The 25,206-nt window shown below is 45.0% G+C and overlaps 1 protein-coding gene across 2 annotated transcripts in view; it reads right to left on the bottom strand.

Annotated features, from left to right (window-relative positions):
- Positions 1-25,206, bottom strand: part of LOC126365844 (uncharacterized) — a 333,343-nt gene that overhangs the window by 20,468 nt on the left and 287,669 nt on the right. For both annotated transcript variants that reach the window (XM_050008482.1, XM_050008484.1), the window contains exon 4: positions 11,062-11,228. In XM_050008482.1, the coding sequence (XP_049864439.1) occupies positions 11,062-11,228 (167 nt within the window). The remainder of the gene's footprint in view (positions 1-11,061; positions 11,229-25,206) is intronic.

The raw sequence follows: 25,206 nt of genomic DNA, 5'->3' as shown, positions 1-25,206 counted from the left end.
CTGTTCTAGGAGGCCCGAGTTCCTTTGCGGCTAACTTCTCCTGGTAATTTACTTTTCTATTCCCAGAATGAGATTTTCACTGTGCAGCGTAGTGTGCGCCGACATGAGAATTCCTGACAGATTAAAACTGTGTGCTGGATAGAGACTCAAACTAGGGACCTATGCCTTTTGCCGGAAAGTGTTGTACTGACTAAGCTACACAAGCGCGACCCATCCTCACACCTTTACTTTTCTGTTAGCATTTACAATAGATTCAACATAGGTCATGTTTACACTGCCACGAAAGCCGATTCCCGCACAGTAAACAACCAACTCAAAATGCAAAGTGCTGTTTGTGAAAATGATTAAACTCGAGTAGTAATGTCTACCAACATGTTGATTTAAAGTATAAAGTATGGTATAAAAATGAAGCGCTGTGGCCCATAAGGGCCTAAAGCACACCACCATCGATCCCATATTTAAGTGAAAATCAGCGAAGCCAATAATACAGCTATTAGTGAATTTTCATATATACACTATGTGATCATAAGTATCCGGACACCCTCAAAAACATACGTTTTTCGTATTAGGTGCATTGTGCTGCCACCTACTGCCAGGTAGGCAACCTGAGTAGTCATTAGACATCGTGAGAGAAGAGAATGGGGTGACCTGCAGGACTCATGGACTTCGAACGTGGGCAGATGATTTGGTATCACTTGTGTCATACGTCTGCATGCGAGATTTTCACACTCCTAAACATCTCTAGGTCCACTGTTTCCGATGTGATGGAGAAGTGGAAACGTGAAGAGGCACTTACAGCAAAAAAGCGTGCAGGCCGACCTCGTCTGTCGACTGACAGTTGAAGAAGATCGTAACGTGTAATAGGCAAACATATTTCCAGACCATCACACAGGAATTCCAAACTGCATCAGGATCCACTGCAAGTACTATGACAGTTATGCTGGAGGTGAGAAAACTTGGATTTCATGGTCGATCAGCTGCTCATAAACCACATATCACGTCGGTAAATGCCAAACAACGTCTCGCTTGGTGTAAGGAGCGATTGAGCAGCGGAAAAACGTCGTGTGGAGTGATGAATCAAAGTACACAATGTGGCGATCCGGTGGCAGGGTGTGGGTATGACGAATGCCTGGTGAACGTCATCTGCCAGCATGTACAGTTCCAACAGTAAAATTCGGAGGTGGTGGTGTTATAGTGTGGTCGTGTTTTTCATGTTTTGGAACGCCGACTTCGTGCCAGGCGTCATCGACTTACAGCGATACCTCTCTCTGTGAAGAATGGGCTGCTGTAGCAGTAGTAGTGTAGTAGCTTTATTCATCTGTAGATCTCTTTTTACAAGGATAAAGGACATGTCAAAGTATTTACAAATTTAGATTAATTTAAAATAAGCTAATTCGTATACACATATATTTACAGACTTCTAGTTAGAGACAATCATTAGATTTACTCTTGCTATACAATACTTTTTTTTTTACAAATATCTTATTAAATAATGTAATGCCACATTTTTCACTCATATCTCACTATCAGTCACTGCTCACACTATAGATACATTGTTTCATAAAATTCCACTCACTACACACACACACACACACACACACACACACACACACACACTGGTGATTTCTGGGCCATTTTCTGTACCGCAACTTCCCATTTGCTATCCTGGAAAACTCCATAATGAGTGAGATGTTGAGCCCAGAAAGAGGAAGAGGTGTTAGTATTGTGCTATGCATAGCTTGGGGGTGAGTATTTATAGAAAGGAAAAAACATAAAGTGAAGGTGTTATGTGGAATGTTTTATAATCATTATATTTATTATTATTATTATTTATTATTATTTTATCAAACCCCTACTCTGTTTTAGCTAAGTAATTCTTCAATGTATAAAATGTATTGCATAACAGGTACTTTTTAGCTGCTTTTTTAAATAAGTGTATTTTGGCAACTTATTTAATCTCTTTTGGTAATTTATTGTACAGTTTTATTCCTTGGTAGAAAATGCTGTTTTGATTTTTGTGAGTATTTTTTTCTTGGTAAATGTAGGTTGAGTCTATCTCTTGTTGCATGGTCATGGACAGAGCTGATTTGTGCAGTAATTACCAATGTTATTTTTGATGTGTGCAGCTGACTGGTAAATGTATTGACGTGGAGTAGTTAAAATCCCCAGTGCTCTGAACTGATCTTTACAATGAGCTCGACTAGTATTTTTGGTTATTATTCTTATGGCTCTTATCTGGAGTTGAAAATTGTGTGTTCATATTTTGTGCATTTGTTCCCCAAAAAAGAATTCCATAGCTAAGAATTGAGTGTACATTTGAATAATATGTAACTAAAAGACATTGTATGTTATACACTGATTATAGGATTCTAAGGGCATAATATGCTGATGACATTCTGTTTGCAAGTACCTTTGTGTGTTCACACCACTTCAACTGAGAATCAATATTCATTCCTAGAAATTTTGCATTTGTTACACAGTCTATAGAGGTGCCATCTACATTTAATTTAACATTGTCATTTTTCCTCTTCAAACTGAAATTCATGGCATTAGTTTTCTTTATGTTTAATGTCACTTTGTTAGTTATTGACCAATCATAAACTTCGTCGAGAGTTTCGTTTGCTTTCTCTGCAAGGGGTTCTCTTGTTTTCTCAGTGACAATAATATTGCTATCATGAACGAAGAGGATTTTTTCACCATGAGTAACACCACTGGGATAGTCATTGATGTATATCAGGAACAGTATTGGTTCTAATATGCTACCTTGTGGAACCTCCATGTTAGTGTATTTTGAATCTGATAAGTGTTTTACTAAATGTTTAGATCTATTTGAAGTATGTGTTATCTCTACTCTTCATACCCTACCTGTTAGGTATGATCGAAACCAGTCATTAGCTACCCCTCTTATTCCTAATGCTTCTAATTTATTTAATAGAATCTTGTGGTCGACTGTATCAAACGCCTTAGAAAGATCCAAAAATATGCCTGTGACACACTCATCTTTATCAAGAGCATCAAGTACAACTTTTGTGAATTCGACTGTGGCTGACTCCATATTTTTGCCATTTTGAAAACAAAACCGTGATTTGCTTAAATGATTGTGTTTATATAGGTAATTCATTAAACTGTCCTTCATAATTGCTTCTATTATTTTTGAGAAAGCTGACAGCAGGGACATGGACCGGTAATTTTTTGTCTTCTGCATTACCTTTCTTAAGTAAAGGTACAACTCTTGCCTGTTTTAACTGCTCTGAAAATGTCCCTGATGTGAAGGATTCATTTATCATATTTGTGAAGGGGCCTTGTATAATCCCTATGCATTGTTTCAGTACACACATTGGTACTTCATTTAAGCCTACTGATTTTTTACTTTTTAGTTTTTGAATTGTTTTACTGACTTCATTCTCTGTGGTTGGAAGTAACATCATTGTATTTAGTGCAACATTATGTACAGATGTTATATTTGTTTGGGAGAATTTTTTCTGTAACTTCTCTGCAATACTTGAATCATGCTCGTTTACATAGTTTGCTATTTTTTTTTCCTTTATTGAATTTAGATTCCCTCCCAAAGGGGGCGGGCTGGCAGCAGCTTAGTACGCTGCTCTACAGCCAACAGACTTTTTAAAAACATAAGAAGAAAAGAAACAATAAAAGCAGGCGATAAAACAGTGACTTAAATTGTGAAACGGCGGAAAATTGTGGAAAGTTACAACATAAAGCAAAGGGGTTGGCAATGCTAATAAAATACACAGGAAACAAGTAATATAGTAGACACACAATTAAGAAAACATGGCGAAGGTCCGGTTTCTGTTCGCAAGAGATAAAAAATCACTCCTAGCGACAGTATGATGGCCGTTCGCAACACTTCTCAAAAGACACACAACACTGAACACTCATTGCAAAACACTGCACGAAAATGTCGGCACAAAGATGACACTCCCTAGCCAAGGGCTGATGGGGGGGGGGGGGGGGAGATCTGGCCAGATGAGGGAGAAAACAAGGAGGGAGGAAAGGAAAAAAACGAAAGGGGGGAACCAAAGGAGGGAGAGGACTTATAAGGGGGGAGAGGGGCAGGGCAGACACGAGAGGGAATGGGAAAAGGCAGGGGAGGGAAATGCAAAAGGACTTGGGGGAGAGAAGGGGGGCAGAGGGAGGGTAGGTGGAGCCTGGGAAAAGGACAGAGGAAAGGAGGAGGAGTGAGAATCAGAGTTGATAGAAGCGATAAATAGAGGGAGAGAGGGCATCATCTGGGAGGGGGAGTTGATGGAAGCCACCTTGGGAAAGGAGATGAATGGTGTAGAGAGGGAGGGTAGGGGGGACACAACAGTGAAGACGTGGCAGGGGGCGGGGATGGGAGAGGAGAGGAGCAACCAGGGGGTGAGGGGGATCAAGGCGGCGGGAGGTGTAGAGTATGCGGATATGTTCAAGGAATAGGAGTAGATGTGGGAAAGGAATGAGATCATTGAGGGTCTGCGTGGGGGATGGGAGGAGTATATGGATGACGAGGCGGAGTGCATGACGCTCAAGGATCTGGAGGGACTTATAGAATTTGGGGGGGGGGGGGGGGGCAGATATCCAGGTGGGACTGGGACGGATTAAGGTTTTGTAGGTGTGGAGGATGGTAGAGGGGTGCAACCCCTATGTCCGGCCAGAGAGGAGTTTGAGGAGTCGGAGGCAGTTGTGGGGTTTGGATTGGATGGAGTGGAGATGAGGGATCCAGGTGAGGTGACAGTCAATGGTGAGTCCAAGGTAGGTGAGGCTGGGAGTCAGGCAGACAGGATGGCTGCAGACGTTAAGGGAGAAATCCAGGAGCCGGAAGGAGCAAGTGGTACTACCTACGATGATTGCCTGGGTCTTGGAAGAACTGATTTTCAGGAGCCACTGGTTACACCATGCAGCAAAAAGGTCAAGGTGATTCTGGAGAGGGCGTTGGGACCATTGGAGAGTAGGAGCGAGGGAGAGGAACGCAGTGTCATCGGCATATTGCAAGAGGTGTACTGCGGGGGGGGGGGGGGGGGGGGGGTTGGGGCATATCTGCCGTGTACAGGAGGTAGAGGAGAGGGGAGAGGACAGAGCCCTGGGGCACACCTGCAGAGGGGTAGAAGGTGTGGGAATTGGCTTTATGGATGGTAACATAGGAGGGGCGGCGGGAGAGGAAGGAGACCATCAGACGGATGTAGTTGACAGGAAGGGCATAGGTTTGGAGTTTAAACAGGAGACCGGGATGCCAGACACGGTCGTAGGCCTTTTTGAGGTCGAGGGAGACAAAAATGGCTGAGCGACAGAAATTAAGCTGGAGGGAGAGGAGATGAGTGAGGCGAAGGAGTTGGTCATCGGTAGAGAAGGAAGGTTGAAAGCCACATTGGGTGTCGGGGAGGAGGTGGTTTTGTTGGAGGTGGTGATGGATGCGCCAGGAAAGGATGGATTCCAAGAGCTTGCTGAACATCGATGTGAGACAGATAGGACGATAGGAAGAGGCATCAGATGGAGGCTTGTTGGGCTTGGAGAACATCAGGATATGAGATTTTTTCCACAGGTTGGGATAGAAGCCAGTGGCAAGGATGACATTGTAGAGGGTGGCAAGGACTGAAAGGAACGAGGGAGGGCAGTGTTTGAGGTGGCAGTAGGTAATGCAGTCGTGGCCAGGAGCAGAGATGCGTTTAGTGCAGAGTGTGAGGCTGATGTCCTGTGGAGTGATGGGAATGTTAAGTTCAGATGGTGGTGTGTGGCCCAAGTACTGGAAGCTAGGAGCAAGGGGAGGAACAGAGGTATTCATACGGTCCATGACATCAGGGAAGAAGGAATAATCAAAGTGGGGATCATCTGGGATGGAAAAAACATTGGAGAGGTGAGAGACAAACTGGTTGGCCTTACTGAGGTTGTCAGGAAAGGGACGGTCATCAAGAAGGAGAGTGTACTGGGGGGTGGGGCAGTTCCCAGTAAGGCAGTGGAAAGCAGACCAATACTTGGAATAGTTGATGAGGAGCGTGGTGTTGAGTTGTGTACATGTCTGGCGCCAGGCACAGCGTTTCTTCGCAGTAAGCAGGTTGCGGATGTTTAGTCGTAATTGCTGGTGGCGGGTTGGGGATATGGGTGGCGACGGCGTCAGACAAGGTCTGATAGAGGAAGGCAGCAGTGAGAGATGTCATCAGGAGTTTGGAGGGTAAGGTCGTGGCCGTCAACCTGGGTGTGAATGGAGTCCCGGTAGGCATCCCAGTTGGTACGGGAGTAATCATGGACAAGTTTAGGAGGGATGTCGGGGCAGGCGGGGAGCGGGGTGAGGATGGCAACCACTAGAGATAGTGAGGAGAACAGGAGCTTGGTCACTGCCAATGAGGTCAAGGACATCTGCGGTGATGCGCCCAAGGAATAGTTTGCTAAGTGCTGTGGATCATTTATTTACTTTATCCCCCTCCCTTAGCAGTATGTTATTCTGCTTTGATTTTATTCTCTGCAGTATATATTATTTTGTCATTAAATGACTTTTTTGGAGCAATCAGCACTTTCCTATAGATGTTTTTGTATCTATGATATAAATTTAAGAATTCCCCAAGAAACCTTTCAGCATCTGATTGAACGTATGTCTGCGAGAGTGGAAGCTGTCATCGAAGCTAAGTGTGGGTCAACACTATATTGAATTTCAGCATTATCGATGGAGAGCGCCACCAACTTGTAAGTCATTTTCAGCCACGGGTCCGGATACTTTTAATCACACAGTGCACAATGTGGGCCTACAGCACAGGTAAACCTAACTCACTATATTAACAGATTTCAGGAGCATGAATAAGTGCTATAGTCTCACAATCGATGGTGATGCGTTTTAGGTCCTTATGATTCTCAGCGCCAAAATGGATTACTGTACGATAAAATTCATAACTACTATAACTCATTCGGAAACTCATGAAATAGGTTTACTGTCAGTACAACTATAACATATGCTGACATCCTATCTGATTTTTATGCAGCACATAGTGAGTGAATTATCATATCTGCTGTCATCTAGCAGGATTTAGGCCGAGCAAATGGGGATAGAAGTCTGCCACAATGTGCTACCACCTGGTGGCACTGACATAAGCTTCTAGTTGTGCACACCGTGAATCGTTAACATTGTTGATCAAATCAGTACGTGGTAGAGCACATGCCCGCGAAAGGCAAAGTTCCCAAGTTCGAATCTCGGTTCGGCACACAGTTTTAATTTGCCAGTGAGTTTCAAATCAGTACTTATTTGGCTCATAAGTCAATTATGTCACTCAAGTTGCGGATGTGCAAAAGCTGCTTTATACATGCACAAATGAAGTGCACGCGACCCTGATGTCAAGTTTCTTATAGAGTCTAGAATAGCAGTAGCAAGGTAGATTTAAGTGCCGTATCTTTCAGATTGCAGCATCTATGTTATGTTTAACAGCATTCAGAGAAAAATAACCAATAAATCCTCAAGGTGTCGAAAGTTAGGATGTTCACGTGCTTTTGTGCTCTTACTCAGCAGCCGCCACTGACTCCACCCGTAGATGTCCACGACCTAATAGCTCATGCGCATGCCACTTTGGCAATGGTGGATGCAGGTGTGTTGCATAGGATCTACCTATTCTATTTTTAGTACCTCATTGGATACCGTTAATGTTACTGCATCAACAGTTATTTTCTATTGGCTTTATTTGTGTCATGGACAAACAAAATTGTCCTTTACGTCTATAAGAAGCTCGTCTTGAAAAAAAAAAAAAAAATGGTTCAAATGGCTCTGAGCACTATGCGACTTAACTTCTGAAGTCATCAGTCGCCTAGAACTTAGAACCAATTAAACCTAACTAGCCTCAGGACATCACACACATCCATGCCCGAGGCAGGATTCGAACCTGCGACCGTAGCGGTCGCTCGGTTCCAGACTGTAGCGGCTAGAACTGCACGGCCACTACGGCCGGCTGCTCGTGTTTCGTCTTAATGTTTAAATGGAGGTAACAGTAACAGAAAGAAAGAAATAAGCAAGACACCACATTGTGAATGTGTAAATCTGGTACAATTTGATGCTTTAACCGGAAAAAAATTAGTCGCGAACCCTACTCAAACATCGGCGATTCTGGATATCCGTTCCCCACGGCACTGTCGTCTCACTGAGCTAGTAGGAAAGGCCTGGTACAGCGCAGAGTTCATTCTAGTTGTTCTTGGTCACGTTGCAGGCAGTTACAGCATTGCCAGAGCCTCGTATTTTAAGTCGCGTTTCTATCAAAGCTGTTGGTGGGACTAGTTTTTGCTAGATACACTTTTGGCTCAAACTGAAATGAATTACATGGCTAATGCCAAGTGTGGCACTGTTTCTACACTCTGTGTTATAAGAAAGTAATTATACACTGACTGAAAATTATCGTCTGTGTCCCGACTCTTGTGTCCTTGTTCCGTCGACGTTTTAGACCACTAGCCCATAAGTCAAGATTTTCTGAAAATTGGACGTGGCAACTCTCGTATAGACTGCCAGTTCTGCGAGATGGAGGCAGGACTTGCTCCCCCGCACCGATCCTCTCCCGTCGGGTGGCTACAGTTCTCGTTTGTTTACGCTCGTGGCCGATAATCACGTTATTGTATCCGTCTCATAATGTTTATGTCTGTTTGTCTGAAATGGAGAGAAGAGATTTTATGCAGATTGTAGGTGGAGAGGGGGGGGGGGGGAAGGAAAGAAAAGAAAAGAGTAGGAGCTACTGATGTCAGCTGCATGGGGACTTTATGCAGAATCAGCGGTTACGAGCGAAAATCTGTGCTGGACCGGAATTAGAACCTGGGATCTCCTCCTTACTAGGCAGTTGCGTTAAACACTGCACCACCCAGACGCAGCAATTATTGCAATTGTGCGGACTATCTCGGCACGCCTCTCGGCATATCTGCAGTCCCCGTCCGTGTTCTCTGTGCTAACTACTTGCTCATCCACTCAGGAGGTGGTGGACTCGTGCAGGCGAATCAGTTATATGAATTCATGGTGTCTGTTCTTTCAGGCATTCTCCGTGCATTCATATAATTGACTTTCCTCGATGTGCAATTAATCCACCGCCTTCAGTGCGGATATACATCTACGTTCGACCCCCTGCGGGAATCTCGGAGTAGCGAGCGTGGAAGACACCGACGGGGAGTGTGGATAATAGGTGGCGCTAGGTGGGAATGTGGGTCAGCCGAAAGGCATGCCGACATAATCCGCGCAATTGCGATAAATACTGTGTCCAGGTGGTGCAGAGGTTAATGTAACGGCTAGTAAGCAGCACATCCCAGGTTCGAATCCCGGTCCAGCACAGATTTTCACTCACCTCCGATGATTCCACATAAAGGCCCGACGCAGCTGACATCAATAGTTCCGTCCCTTTCCTTTCGTTTCTCCTCCCTTCACTTTCAACTTATACAGGGTGTTACAAAAAGGTACGGCCAAACTTCCAGGAAACATTCCTCACACACAAAGAAAGAAAATATGTTATGTGGACATGTGTCAGGAAACGCTTACTTTCCATGTTAGAGCTTATTTTATTACTTCTCTTCAAATCACATTAATCGTGTAACGGAAACACACAGCAACAGAGCGTAACAGCGTGACTTCAAACACTTTGTTACAGGAAATGTTCAAAATGTCCTCCGTTAGCGAGGATACATGCATCCATCCTCAGTCACATGGAATCCCTGATGCGCTGATGCAGCCCTGGAGAATGGCGTATTGTATCACAGCCGTCCACAATACGAGCACGAAGAGTCTCTACATTTGGTACCGGGGTTGCGTAGACAAGAGCTTTCAAATGCCCCCATAAATGAAAGTCAAGAGGGTTGAGGTCAGGAGAGCGAGGAGGCCATGGAAATGGTCCGCCTCTACCAATCCATCGGTCACCGAATCTGTTGTTGAGAAGCGTACGAACACTTCGACTGAAATGTGCAGGAGCTCCATCGTGCATGAACCACATGTTGTGTCGTACTTGTAAAGGCACATGTTCTAGCACCACAGGTAGAGAATCCCGTATTAAATCATGATAACGTGCTCCATTGAGCGTAGGTGGAAGAACATGGGGCCCAATCAAGACATCACCAACAATGCCTGCCCAAACGTTCACAGAAAATCTGTGTTGATGACGTGATTGCACAATTGCGTGCGGCTTCTCGTCAGTCCACACATGTTGATTGTGAAAATTTACAATTTGATCACGTTGGAATGAAGCCTCATCCGTAAAGGGAACATGTGCACTGAAATTAGGGTTGACACATTGTCGGATGAACCATTCTCAGAAATGTACCCGCGGAGACCAATCAGCTGCTGATATTGTCTGCACACGCTGTACATGGTACGGAAACAACTGGTTCTCCCGTAGCACTCTCCATATAGTGACGTGGTCAACGTTACCTTGTACAGCAGCAACTTCTGTGACGCTGACATTAGGGTTATCATGAACTGCACGAAGAATTGCCTCGTCCATTGCAGGGGTCCTCGTCGTTCTAGGTCTTCCTCAGTCGCGAGTCATAGGCTGGAATGTTCCGTGCTCCCTAAGACGCCTATCAATTGCTTCGAACGTCTTCCTGTCGGGACACCTTCGTTCTGGGAATCTTCTCGATACAAACGTACCGCGCCACGGCTATTGCCTCGTGCTAATCCATACATCAAATGGGCATCTGCCATCTCCGCATTTGTAAACATTGCACTGACTGCAAAACCACGTTCGTGATGAACACTAACCTGTCGACGCTACGTACTGATGTGCTTAATGCTAGTACTGTAGAGCAATGAGTCGCATGTCAACACAAGCACAGAAGACAACATTACCTTCCTTCAATTGGGCCAACTGGCGGTGAATCGAGGAAGTACAGTACATACTGACGAAACTAAAATGAGCTCCAACATGGAAATTAAGCCTTTCCGGACACATGTCCACATAACATCTTTTCTTTATTTGTTTGTGAGGAATGTTTCCTGAAAGTTTGGCCGTACCTTTTTGGAACATCCTGTATAATATGTGTCACAGCTGCGGACTCGGAGAGGAGTCCGAAAGGACAGACAGTACGCATTCGTATAAGAGTGGCGACTCGATGTGCGAGAAGCGCGCTCACCGGCGCGCCGCTCCAGTAGGGCACGTCCCGCGTGCGCATGCGCGGCGCCCACAGCAGCAGCCAGAGGGCGAGCATGCAGACCGACAGCCCCAGCAGCAGCTCCAGGCCGGAGAGCGCGCACGCCAGCCGGCGCGACCGGTACGCCCGTGGCCGCTGCGGGTCCAGCTCTGAAATGTGTGTTTACCTGTTAGTCGCCGTTTTCTATGTGGCCCGTGCCCTAAAAGTGGCTGCAGGCCGTGTTTCACAGTTACTGTCATTATCGTTTCAGTCAACTGCACACTATTAAAATTGCATTGATTGACTGTTCTGTCGGTTCTTGGTAGAATATTATGAATCAAACACACACAACACTGGTGCAATATTCTACAATGTTTATTCATCGTTACACTAACCGGTTTTTGGCTGTTACACCATTGTCCGGCAAAAAGACAAGTATGTGGTGCAGTGAAATTCTGTTGCATGAAAGGTTTTAAACTAGTGCATGTACAGAGTTTCTCCGTTTCCACAGACGAAAAATGTTAGTGTTCGAATTAGGAATAAAACAAGAGGGATTATTTCAGTGTAAATGCGATGCAAGATTATTTAACATAAAATAAAATATGTGACACATTAACTAATGAACTATTGACAAATTACAACAACTGTACGTAGAAGAAATTAAGTTAACAATAGACTTTGACTACAGATTCCAAAAATATCGCTGTACAAAACAATCCTCTCTTCAATAGTTCCTACATTACAAAAATAATAATAATAATAATAATAATAATAATAATAATAATAATAAAAACTTAAGCTAGCAGGTGAGTGAAGCAGTCGTCATTATACGAAGTACAATTTTTTATCACAGCGAGAGAAACACTGGAATAAAAGAACTAGGGCATGTGAGTAAGATGGGTAATTTACAACATGGCCTGGATGGGATTGTGAGTAGTATCTGCAGTTAGAAGTGGCGAGTAAGGGAACTGTGTCTGGCCATTCAGTACTAAGTTTGGTTTGATGGACATGTGTTTATTAATTTCCATTATTTCAAGATAGTTCATAGCCCTTCCTTTATGGATATGATGTAATATTTCATCTTGTAACTATGGCTTTTTTTAAGCAAGTGGTCTGCAGAAGTAGAGTCTTCTCTTCCAAGTTTCCAAATTCTGTGCTGTCCCTTCAAGAGGGTACTTATTGCCCTGCCAAACTGACCTATACAGAATGTGCCACAGTTACACGTAATTTTATATACTCCACTCTTATATATATATATATATATATATATATATATATATATATATATATATATACACAGGGTGAGTAGTCAAAAGTTGCAGTACACCCTGTTACGTCAAAAACCCTGAAGGAATGGGGAAGCTTGAGTATTCCAGTAACGTATCTTACCGAACATGGACGCCAACTTTAAATCGGCCTTCTTGAATCCAAGTCCATTTCTTTGTGTGGAAAGGGGGTCGTATGATACGTCAAATATCAGCAATTTCTGACAAGTTCATTACTGTAAACATATTCGAAGTAGCAGTTATGGTTCAAAAGTGACAACACGTTTTTGTTGCAGGCAACAGAAAATTGCTTTGACCAAGGAGGAGAGAACTGACGTCATTCTGATGTGTGAAGAACGGAGTTTCCGTGTCATAGCGGCAGATTTTACTAGGCGGCACCTAGAAAGACCTCCAATTTCACACAACACTGTCAGGTGCTTAATTTCGGAATTCCGATTCAATGGGACTGTGGCAGACAAGCCATGAAGTGGCCATCCAAAAAGGCGCTACTAACGAGATAACCTCAACATTTGTTTTGGCGTTTCGTGAAGAGCCCACACCGCAGTACATGACGTTTGTCAGCAGAATGTATGATGAGCCAGTCATCGATCTTCCGAATGCTTCATGCTTATCAGTGGCATCCACTCAAGATTCAACTACTTCAGAACCTAGCAGAGGATGAGCCAGACAGATGTATGCAGTTTTGCACGTGGGCCCTAGACCAAGTTCAACAAGATCCCTCTTTTGCCCAAAGTATCTTGCTCAGTGATGAGGCAAACTCTTTGTCAGTGGTGAAGTCAACCATCACAACCACAAGTACTAGAGTGACCAGAAGCCACACTGGATGCAACCTTTTGGTGTTGTAAAGGTATGGTATGGTGCAGAATATGAGGGTACCCATGTAATTTAACCCATTCTCATTGAGCGAAACCTAAATGCTCAACGCTATCTGGAAATGTTGCAAGATGTGGTGTTTACCTTGTTCTGAATGAAGATAGCAGCTCTCCCTCTTAATTTCAACAGGATGCAGCTCCACCACACTACAGAGCAGTTGTGAGTGGTTAGATGATCAGTGTTCTGGTCACTGGATTGGCTGACATCGTTCTGTGGAATGGCCACCCAGATGACCTGATCTCACACCATTTGACCTTTATTTGTAGTGTCATTTAAAGCAATTCGTATATTTAGAGAAAATAAGGAACAGGCACCATATCAAGCAACGCACTGAAGAAGCGTGTGTCAGCATTTCTGCGGAAATTCTTCTGCTAGTGCATCTCGATTGGATTCAGCACCTTCAAATGTGCATTGACCGAGAGGGACACCATGTTGAACAGTCCAGCCCATGATTGCAACCAAAATGTGTTGTAACTTGTGAAACATAGCTGCTACTTCATATCTGTTTACAGGAATGAACTTATCAGAAAATGCTGATGTTATTTGATATATCACACGACCCCCTTTACATTTAAAAAAAAAAAAAAAAAAAAAAAAAAAAAAAAACGGATTCAAGATGGCTGGTTTCAAGATGGCGCCCATGTTCGGTACATACTGTAAAAGGTGGTGATGATGATGATTGATGTCCTATACTCCGAGGAGCGTAGGGGACGATGCGGGAGACCTGCACCGCCGACTAGGCAAGGTCTTAGCGGAGGAGTAGACCGCCTAAGTCACACTTTGCTGGAATATTCATGTTTCCCCATTTCTGCAAGATTTTTGACATAACAGGGTGTACTGCGACTTTTGACTCACGCTGTATTGTAGAATATTACACCAATGTTGTGGGTATTTCATTCATACTGTAATAAAATTGCTTTCTTTTACAAGTAGTTATCTGTACAACTCCAAAATTCAACACTACAGGATACTACTTAACTGCTAGAATTTAAAAGATTTAAGCGATGCAGAGAAGAAGTAAAGATAGAGGGAAGGAGAGAATGTACTACAGGAAAGCAAGTATGTCTGTCTAGTCCAACAATGTGTTGATCACTTACGTTCTCTGCAAACTGTTATTCAAAATTATTGTACTCCAGTTCACAAACTATCGCCACGTCAACAAGCGGATTTGAGTAAAAGCTAATGTTTGGGACAAATCAGACGAGTAAATAATGCATTCTTGTGCTGCTTTTAGTTTTTTCAAGCATATGTACACAAAAACCTTTCCCGTTTAGCAGCAAGACATGGAACTAGCAAGATGGATAATAATTGGAAACAAAATGTTAAGTCTTTCGTTTGGCATAATATACTGCCTGAAAAAAGGAGCACCCAGAATGGGAGAAGGAATGAAACCACAATGAAACCTCGCAGTTTGAGAGGGTGTGTAATTACAATATCGACTCAATGTTACAAAGAACTTGGCAATATGAGCACTCTTAACAGTATGACGCTGTGCTTCCTCTCGTCTGGATGCATGCAGTGATTCAGTTGGGAAGGGTGTGGTGAAGCTAATGCAAGCTGACCCAAACTACTATTGTAGTTGGTCCTTGATTTCCTGGATACTGGCGCTGGGCTGGAGTTCGCGTATGAGCTGGTCTCACACATATTCTGTCAGGCACAGATCTGGGGATCTTGCTCGCCACAGTAGTACCTCAACATCATACAGACAGTCAGAGAGACCGTGCTGTGAGCATTGTCCTACTGAAAAATGGTACCACAATATTGATGCATGATATATAACACAAGGGAACCTGTCCCCAGAATGTTGCCTTACTAGCGATCGATGTTTATCCAGGAATAGTGCATAAGTGCAATCTACCACTGAACACAATATGACGCTATCCAGCAGCAGTCAGTGCTTACCACTCACAGCATCACTCTGAATGCAGGCTTTTCTAGCGTGGTGTTAGTTGCGGCCTATACATGGCACGGTATCTCCCTAATCCGGCTGCTGCTATTCTCACACCAATAGTACTGGATGACATAGAATGTTACAGGGAGCCCATTAGTCGTTCTCGGATGGCAGGCTCAGATGTAAAGAGGTTCAGATGTGCTTGGTGCACAACGTAGCTACCCTCCCTTGTCAGTGGACGACCGGAACCTTAACGAAGAGTATGCCTGCTTTACATTCCTATATTGTCCAACATCAGATCATTGTCACATCTGAATGCCCCACAAATCTGGATGTTGCACGATTCAAACAGCCAACCGAATGGAGACCCACTATGAGACCACTTTCTAACTCTGTCATGTGTTGATAACACTGTATCATATGAGTACGCGGCATCTCAACGTCCTTCACAGTGATCATTCAGTATATGACATTGTTCGCGATCCTTTTATGCCCTACTGGGCCTGATAACAACACTAAACACGAACAGTACTGATGCACTTTGATTGTTGTTCAGTCTGTCAAGACAATTACAACGCTAATAATCCACGTACACACGTATCGTGTGTATGTGTACGAAGTTACTTTGACATCTGACGTTGTCTACATGGCGCTTCACTCTTTTTTTATCCACACTCATGCTCATAAATTAAGGATAATTGCAGAATGTGGTGCCACACAACGTGGCACTACACACAACTGGCGCTAATAGCATAGGCACAAAGGGAACACACACGACACAGATCTGTAAGTCCACGGTATTGGTGATAAGTTGAGAAAACCTTCCCGAAACACATGTGCTGCAAAACGCCACTGTTTCCTGCGCATGTACTCCGACATCAATATGGGATATGATCACCATGCACACGTACACAGGCCGCACAATGGGTTGGCATACTCTGGATCAGGTGGTCGAGCAGCTGCTGGGTTGCAGCCTCTCATTCTTGAGCTAGTGCCTCTCGGAGCTCCTGAAGTGTCGTAGGGGTTTGAAGACGTGCAGCGATATGTCGACCGAGAGCATCCCAGACGTGCTCGATGGGGTTTAGGTCTGGAGAGCAGGCAGGGCACTCCATTTGCCTGATATTTTCTGTTTCGAGGTACTCCTCCACGGTGGTAGCTCGGTGGGCTGTGCGTTATCATCCATCAGGAGGAAGGTGGGACCCACTGCACCCCTGAAAAGGTGGACATACTGATGCAAAATGACGTCCCAATATACCTGACCTGTTACAGTTCCTCTGTCAAAAACATGCAGGGGTGTACGTGCACCATTCATTATCCTAGCCCACACCCTCAAACCACGACCTCCATAAAAGTCCCTTTCAAGCACATGAAGGGGTTGGTATCTGGCTCCTGGTTCACGCCAGATGAAAATCCAGCGAGAGTCACTGTTCAATCTATACCTGGAGTCGTCCGTGAACATAATCTGGGATTACTGTTCCAATGACCATGTACTGTGTTTTTGACACAAGGCTTTACGGTCTCTCCTGTCACCAGGGGTCAGTGGAATGCACCTTGCAGGTCTCCAGGAGAATAAACCATGTCTGTTCAGCCGTCTGTAGACTGTGTGTCTGGAGACAACTGTTCCAGTGGCTGCGGTAAGTTCCCGAGCAAGGCTACCTGCAATACTCCGTGGCCGTGTGCGGGCACTGATGGTGAGATATCGATCTTCTTGTGGTGTTGCACACTGTGGACGTCCCGTACTGTAGCGCCTGGACACGTTTCTTGTCTGCTGGAATCGTTGCCATAATCTTGAGATCACACTTTGTGGCACTGTGCTACAACCTGCTGTGTTTGACCAGCCTCCAGACGCCCTAGTACTCTAGCCCTCATAAAGTCATCAATATGTGTTCTTTGAGCCATTTTCAACACCCAGTCACCATTAGCACGTCTGAAAACGTCTGCACACTTACTCGCTGCACCGTACTCTGACGTGCACCAATACACCTCTGCGTATTTAGACTGCTGCCAGCGCCACCGTGCGAAGACTTCAAGTCAAATGCACCGCATGGTCATTTCCCGAGATGATTCAAACCTCCAAACTGCCCATCAGAGCGTTGTTTCCCCATGTATCAGCATTATCCTTAATTTATGAGCATGAGTGTACTTATGTCAGTACAAAAGAACCCTCCTAGACACTGCAGCTCCAGGTTAATTCACGATGTACGTTACACCTAGTTGAGATATAACCATTTTATGCATCTCGTGATGAACCAAAATTTAGATGTGTGACAACAACATACAGCGACTAAAAGAGTACTAACGCTTCATATGGATCACACAAAGTGCTATTGCACCTACAGCTCTACACAAGGTCAGCTGGTAACGCTAAGTCATTGTCTTCAGTGAAGACGGTATATTCACGAAGAGAAAAAGTCATTCAAAATGTAGAGTTAAATGTGATTACGTCTGTTCTGTCCTCTGCTGACGAATGATGAAACACACTTTTACGACACAGCTGTTTACTATAATTACTAAACAAAGTGTGCTTTTGAGAGAGAATGTCTTCACAACTTGATAACTGGAAACTGTCTATCCTGGACAGTGTGTCAAGGAGCAGGGAAGAGAATTCGGCAGGGTCGTACGAGGCGAGGAGCTCGTAGGCACCTACTGGCAACCACAGCGGTACAGTACCTTGTGAGCCAGCTATCTGTTGGAAGCGCAGCAGCACATGTGGCCCACGGCGAAGACGACATAATAACTCGGCTGGTAGCGGTCACGGCAGGCGGGCTCCATTGCAGAGACCTGAAGCAGTTCTTGATCCATAGGAGCCCGGGACAAGATGTTACAGACCAGGACAGAAACGCATTTCGTAATGCAACAGTCCATGATATTAGTAAGGAATGAGGAACTGTGGCATAAGCTAAACTCGCTGACAGCTTAAGTATCAGCTGATGAACTGCAACCCTACGTGGCAGAGAGATAACCAATAAGATGCCATACGTCATAATAATGACCCGTGCCACGGCAGAACAGCCATTTAAAACAACCTTCTGGAAGCGGTATGGAGATGAGTCATTGAGAGGACCAGATATGGTTTCGTGAGACCCTGACAACCATCTCCCAATCAATACGTCGAAGATCAGCCTCAGTTGCGAAAAGTTATTGGTCTTTACCCAGGTTTCAGCTAGAATAATCTAGCCTTCTTCAAAAAATATAAAATAAATTAATACAAGGCATTTTATACACTCCTGGAAATGGAAAACAGAACACATTGACACCTTTGTGTCAGACCCACCATACTTGCTCCGGACACTGCGAGAGGGCTGTACAAGCAATGATCACACGCACGGCACAGCGGACACACCAGGAACCGCGGTGTTGGCCGTCGAATGGCGCTAGCTGCGCAGCATTTGTGCACCGCCGCCGTCAGTGTCAGCCAGTTTGCGTGGCATACGGAGCTCCATCGCAGTCTTTAACACTGGTAGCATGCCGCGACAGCGTGGACGTGAACCGTATGTGCAGTTGACGGACTTTGAGCGAGGGCGTATAGTGGGCATGCGGGAGGCCGGGTGGACGTACCGCCGAATTGCTCAACACGTGGGGCGTGAGGTCTCCACAGTACATCGATGTTGTCGCCAGTGGTCGGCGGAAGGTGCACGTTCCCGTCGACCTGGGACCGGACCGCAGCGACGCACGGATGCACGCCAAGACCGTAGGATCCTACGCAGTGCCGTAGGGGACCGCACCGCCACTTCCCAGCAAATTAGGGACACTGTTGCTCCTGGGGTTTCGGCGAGGACCATTCGCAACCGTCTCCATGAAGCTGGGCTACGGTCCCGCACACCGTTAGGCCGTCTTCCGCTCACGCCCCAACATCGTGCAGCCCGCCTCCAGTGGTGTCGCGACAGGCGTGAATGGAGGGACGAATGGAGACGTGTCGTCTTCAGCGATGAGAGTCGCTTCTGCCTTGGTGCCAATGATGGTCATATGCTTGTTTAGCGCCGTGCAGGTGAGCGCCACAATCAGGACTGCATACGACCGAGGCACACAGGGCCAACACCCGGCATCATGGTGTGGGGAGCGATCTCCTACACTGGCCGTACACCTGTGGTGATCGTCGAGGAGACACTGAATAGTGCACGGTACATCCAAACCGTCATCGAACTCATTGTTCTACCATTCCTAGACTGGCAAGGGAACTTGCTGTTCCAACAGGACAATGCACGTCCGCATGTATCCCGTGCCACCCAACGTGCTCTAGAAGGTGTAAGTCAACTACCCTGGCCAGCAAGATCTCCGGATCTGTCCCCCATTGAGCATGTTTGGGACTGGATGAAGCGTCGTCTCACGCGGTCTGCACGTCCAGAACGAACGCTGGTCCAACTGAGGCGCCAGGTGGAAATGGCATGGCAAGCCGTTCCACAGGACTACATCCAGCATCTCTACGATCGTCTCCATGGGAGAATAGCAGCCTGCATTTCTGCGAAAGATGGATATACACTGTGCTAGTGCCGACATTGTGCATGCTCTGTTGCCTGTGTCTATGTGCCTGTGGTTCTGTCAGTGTGATCATGTGATGCATCTGACCCCAGGAATGTGTCAATAAAGTTTCCCCTTCCTGGGTCAATGAATTTACGGTGATCTTATTTCAATTTCCAAGGGTGTACTTCTGAAGACGGCTAGATTACTCTAGCTGAAACCTGGGTAAAGACCAGTAACTTTTCGCAACTGAGGCGGATCTTTGACGTATTAATTCTTTTGTGTTAGCAGAAGAGCCAACACCGTGTTCCGAGTGGAGGCCGAAATGCACGCGTTTTAGCTCAAGCAGGCTAGCGTGAGGAGGGAAGAACTATACTGACGTCAGGTCTGGAACATGACAAGGAATGAGAATTCAGAAAGCGGACGTAATTAGTTTGATACTTAACTTTAATCCATTAATGATGAACGTCGCTCTTGACTGTACATGATTCACAATATTATCTGTTCAGAATACGTTCTTGAACTGAATATGGCGCCTTGCTAGGTCGTAGCAAATGACGTAGCTGAAGGCTGTGCTAAACTGTCGTCTCTGCAAATGAGAGCGTATGTAGACAGTGAACCATCGCTACCAAAGTCGGCTGTACAACTGGGGTGAGTGCTAGGGAGTCTCTCTAGACATAGACCTGCCGTGTGGCGGCGCTCGGTGTGCAGTCACTGATAGTGGTGACACGCGGGTCCGACGTATACTAACGGACCGCGGCCGATTTAAAGGCTACCACCTAGCAAGTGTGGTGTCTGGCGGTGACACCACAAATTCATCACAGTTGCTTAAAGGGCTGCAACATGTTAAAAATTCTTACATCTCCCAATCTCCACATCTTGGGGGCACAGCAGTGCAGCCTCTGTGAATCCTGAGTTGGATCTTCAGCATGCCGGGGGATGGGGCTAACCATATAGACAAATAAGGAATCCAGCTTGGTTCTGATACGAGGTCATGTAGTGCAGTACTATATAGTAGTGTAGTCTAGAATTATAAATTACAAAATTTGTGATATACCAATGTTGCATAGTGTAACAGACCAGTAACGTGTGCCTTCTGAATTCCAGATGAACGGATACCTGTGCGCCAGATGGCCAAATGGTAGTAAGCAGACTTTTGTTTTTACTTTTTTTAGTTGTAAATATTCTATGTAGGTTTTTCCTCCTTAAACAGCACAATGCTTGTTTATTACAAACACATTTGATGTTATGTTAAAATATTATGTGCTATCCCTGCCAATTCATGCTGCAAAATTCGGTCCATTCTTTTATACAGGGTCAACATAAATAAAATCGACAAACTGCAGGGACGGATCCTGACTGGAAATGGAGAAAAAGAGGTCCTATGAACACGTGTTCGGAAATGAATCATTGCCGCGGTAGATGGCGCTGATGAGTGAAAGTTCCTCGGACCAGGTGCCGTGTGTTCCTTGTATGTTGCAGACTGTGTGCTTGACACAGTATACTGTAAGCAGTAGAATAGTCAGGCGTTCCTGTCGGGAATAAACCGATGGTGTTTGTGTATGGAAACCGTCGAGAGGCAGCATGGCTATATTAAAACAAGTACCCTCATAGACTCCAACCACATCACACAACGTTCCAAGCTCATTTTGGGCGTTTGTGTGGTCATGGGTCCTTTCAGACAGGGAAGCGGCGGACTGTGCGTACGCCAGATATGGAGGACTGGGTTTCACAGGATATTCAGACGAACCCAAGTACAAGCTCTAGGCAAGTGGCCCACCAAAATGATAAGCCAAAGTACGAATACGTGTATCCTACATGACAACCGCTACTGTCCCTATCACCTGCAACGAGTGCAAGGTGCATCAGCAGCGGGTTTCTCCTTTGCCGAAGGCTTTTGCACCAAGCTATCACAATTATGGGATTTATGTCATCAATCCGCATTAACGACAACGCAACCTTTACCAGAACTGGCATAATCAATCTGCGTTGTCATCATCTGTGGGCTACAGACACTGCAAGGGGTCGTCATCTACCATGGCAACAATGCATTTCTGGACACATTTTCGTAGGATATTTTTTCCTCCATTTCCAGCCAGTAATCTGCCCTGCGGTTTTATTAATGTTCACCCTGTATCGATAACAAAGAAAATAGCAAATAAATAAATAAAAAAATTCTGGGACGTGTCTCGCCTCCTCTGGGCAGAGCGTGGACCTATGTAGCTGCCTATGGGAGGACATGGCACAGTACCATGTGAGCATGTGACCGGACGGAAGTAAAATAGTGCCCTCCAGTGACAGCATTGTGTCCTGCGGCACACCCGCCAGGTAGTGGCGAAGTTGGCACCCCCCACCCCCCCCCACCCCCACCCCGACGCTGCGGCAGCTGCTGGCGGCTAGACTGTATATTATAACGCCTTGCCGCGTCTATTTACTAACAACCGCGAAGGTGAGACAGGGGCCTTACCTGGGCCGCTAAACATAGACGGAACTGTGGTGGCCGAACTATACAGGGAGCAGCCCTGCAGACACCACATGTAGCCGCGCTCTAGATCATATGAAACAGCATAAACAATATACGAAAGCGGAATTAATTATTGTTCGAAACAAATGATACTTTCGTCAAATGGAACACAGGAAAGAGGAGAGTAGGTAATATTACGTACAATTTCATAATTCCTTTCATTTTTTACACTCGTGGCTATTATGTGCAATATACACTGCTGTCCATTAAAACTGCGACGGCATGAGAATGGTACCGGTATGAAACGTATGTCAGACTATCAAAGTGTACTGCATACTTGGATATAGAAATGATTAGCATTTCAGCGAATGCTGTGAAGTATGCAGGAGTATGCATCCGCATTCCTTATACAGAACGAATCGCCTAAAGCTAGCACTTCAAATGGCCGGCCGGAGTGGCCGAGCGGTTCTAGGCGCTTCAGTCTGGAACTGCGCGACTGCTACGGTCGCAGGTTCGAATCCTGCCTCGGGCATGGATGTGTGCGATGTCCTTAGGTTAGTTAGGTTTAAGTAGTTCTAAGTTCTAGGGGACTGATCTCAGATGTTAAGTCCCGTAGTACTCAGAGCCTTTTGAACCATTTTTTCCACTTCCAATATTTCGGAAAAGGGAAGTGCTATTAGTGGGTGGTTTCCACAGTGTGTGTTGGTAATCAGGGCCTCATATTGTTAACCAATCAACAGATTGTAATAATACCTGGAAAGTGTATATTTTGTGCAAAAGTACACTTTTTTAAATGAAACAGTGCCTATTGACATTAGCAGAATAAAAGTAGGATAAATTGGTAAGTCAGTGGTGTTTGTTGCAGGAGTTTAGTGCGAGTCATTTACGAGATATCGTATTTTGAAAAGTTCACACACCGACAGTTGTTTGTCTCATCCAACCAGTGTACATGCTAGGTGCGATGTTGTTGTGTTTGCTTACAGTGCGCTTGTGTGTTCCTTGAGTGCATTGTGACTTGCTAGTCAATTAGTTCAAAATGGTTCAAATGGCTCTGAGCACTATGGGACTTAACATCTGAAGCCATCAGTCCCCTAGACTTAGAACTACTTTAAACCTAACTAACCTAAGGACAGCACACACCGTAGTGGTCGCGCGATTCCAGACTGAAGCGCCTAGAACCGCTCGGCCACTCCGGCCAGCCAGTCAATTAGTGTGTGGCAGTCCAAGCAGTAGGTGGTGAGGGGAAGAAGGTGTTCACCAATGTAGAAAAAGCTGACATGCTCTGGTGTATGGAAAGTGTAGGAAGAATGCAGTTCGTTCTTCTACTGTGCATGTGGCAAGATATCCCGACAGACGTCAACCATCTCGGCAGTTATTTATCAAACTCTTCAGTCAGTTACATTAAAGTGCTATGTAACACCTAGACAACATAACAGAAGGAAGCTAGTGATGACAGAAGAAGGGGGTATCAATGTTCTTGCTGCTGTTGCAGGTGATCCGCTCGTTAGCTCCAGTACAATTGCACGAGGAAGTGGCATGAGTCTGGAAAGTGCCCTACACATTCTCCCTCGACTTAGGTCCCATCCCATTCACATCTCTCTCCATCAGGAGCTGCATGGAAACGATTATGAAAATCGTGTTAACTTCTGTATATGGCTCTTAAGGCAAGATACTCCAGGCGTATCACGTATTTTGTTTAGTGATGAAACAAATCATGACGACGTTAACAGCAAAACATGCACTATTGGTCTGTTGTCAATCCCTGCTGGCTTTTTCAGGTGGAATGTCAGCGTCCATGAAGTGTAAATGTGTGGTGTGGGATAGTGAACCATCAGCTCATGGCCCATTTTTCATAGATAGAACACTGAATGTGAAGGAGTAACACAGCCTTAAAACACACCACCTTCCATGAATGCTAGAAGACGTTCGTCTGCAGACTAGCAGGAACCTGTCATACCAACATGACGGGTGTCCATCTCATAGTGTATGAAGTATTGCAGCATGTATTCACGAATTGTTTCAATACCGTTGGATCTGATGCAGAGCACTTTTTGTATGAGGAAGCTGAAAGATGCAGTCTACAAGGACATACCAGCTACACCCGGGGATTTGCAATGACGTATTACTGCAGCCTGCTCAGACATCTCTACTGAAATGCTAGAATGTGTGCAGCAGTCGTTCCATACCAGACTAGAAACGTGTATTGCCGCTGCCGGTAGTCATTTTTAACACAGTGTGTGATAGTCAATTGTCTCGTTACTGTTCAGAATCCACATAACTAATGTATGCACATGTGTTGGTCTCTTGTGCGCTACCACAAGTATTGCGATGTCTCGTAAACGACTCGCACTAGAATCCTACAACAAACACCTCTGACATTCTAATTTATCCTACTTTTAGTTTGGTAATCTCAATACGCATGGTTCCATTTAAAAACTGTATGTTTCCACTAAAATATACTTTGTAACTATTATTACAATATATTGATTGGCTAACAGTACGAGCACATCAATAGCATTTTCCATTTCCACAGTATTTGCGGTGCAAGTTTTAGGTGAATCACCCTGTGTAAGGAAATATTAACCAGCGGATTTATCACTGAGAGCTCTCATTTGAATGTATTCTTTTGTGTGTGCGAGGTGATCATGTTATGTCTCACGTCAGAAGGAGAAACGACTACCAGCATATTTCAGGATTCGACATTTCTGGATTCGTAGTTTTAGGTGAATCACCCTGTGTAAGGAAATATTAACCAGCGGATTTTTCATTGAGAGCTCTCATTTGAATGTATTCTTTGTGTGTGCGAGGTGATCATGTTATGTCTCACGTCAGAAGGAGAAACGACTACCAGCATATTTCAGGATTCGACATTTCTGGATTCGTAGCCTATCAAGACTGTGGTCTATTATGCCACGACGTTGATGTCAGCGTTGGTTGGGATCCCAAGACCATTATGCGTCTATGGAATCGATAGGCTCAAGGCCGGCCTCGAGCATGGATGTTTGTGATGTCCTTAGGTTAGTTAGGTTAAATTAGTTCTAAGTCTAGGGGACTGATGACTTCAGATGTTGTCCCAAAGTGCTTAGAGCCATTTTGATAGGTTCATGAGGGTTATTCTCAATGCCGTGTGTGTCCTCAACCATCCAAAGTGACTAGTGCCAAAGAAGACAGTTATA

This window comes from Schistocerca gregaria, chromosome 4 (assembly GCF_023897955.1).
Source record: "Schistocerca gregaria isolate iqSchGreg1 chromosome 4, iqSchGreg1.2, whole genome shotgun sequence".
Lineage (NCBI taxonomy): Eukaryota > Metazoa > Arthropoda > Insecta > Orthoptera > Acrididae > Schistocerca > Schistocerca gregaria.
This window is presented reverse-complemented; position numbering and strand designations above follow the sequence as displayed.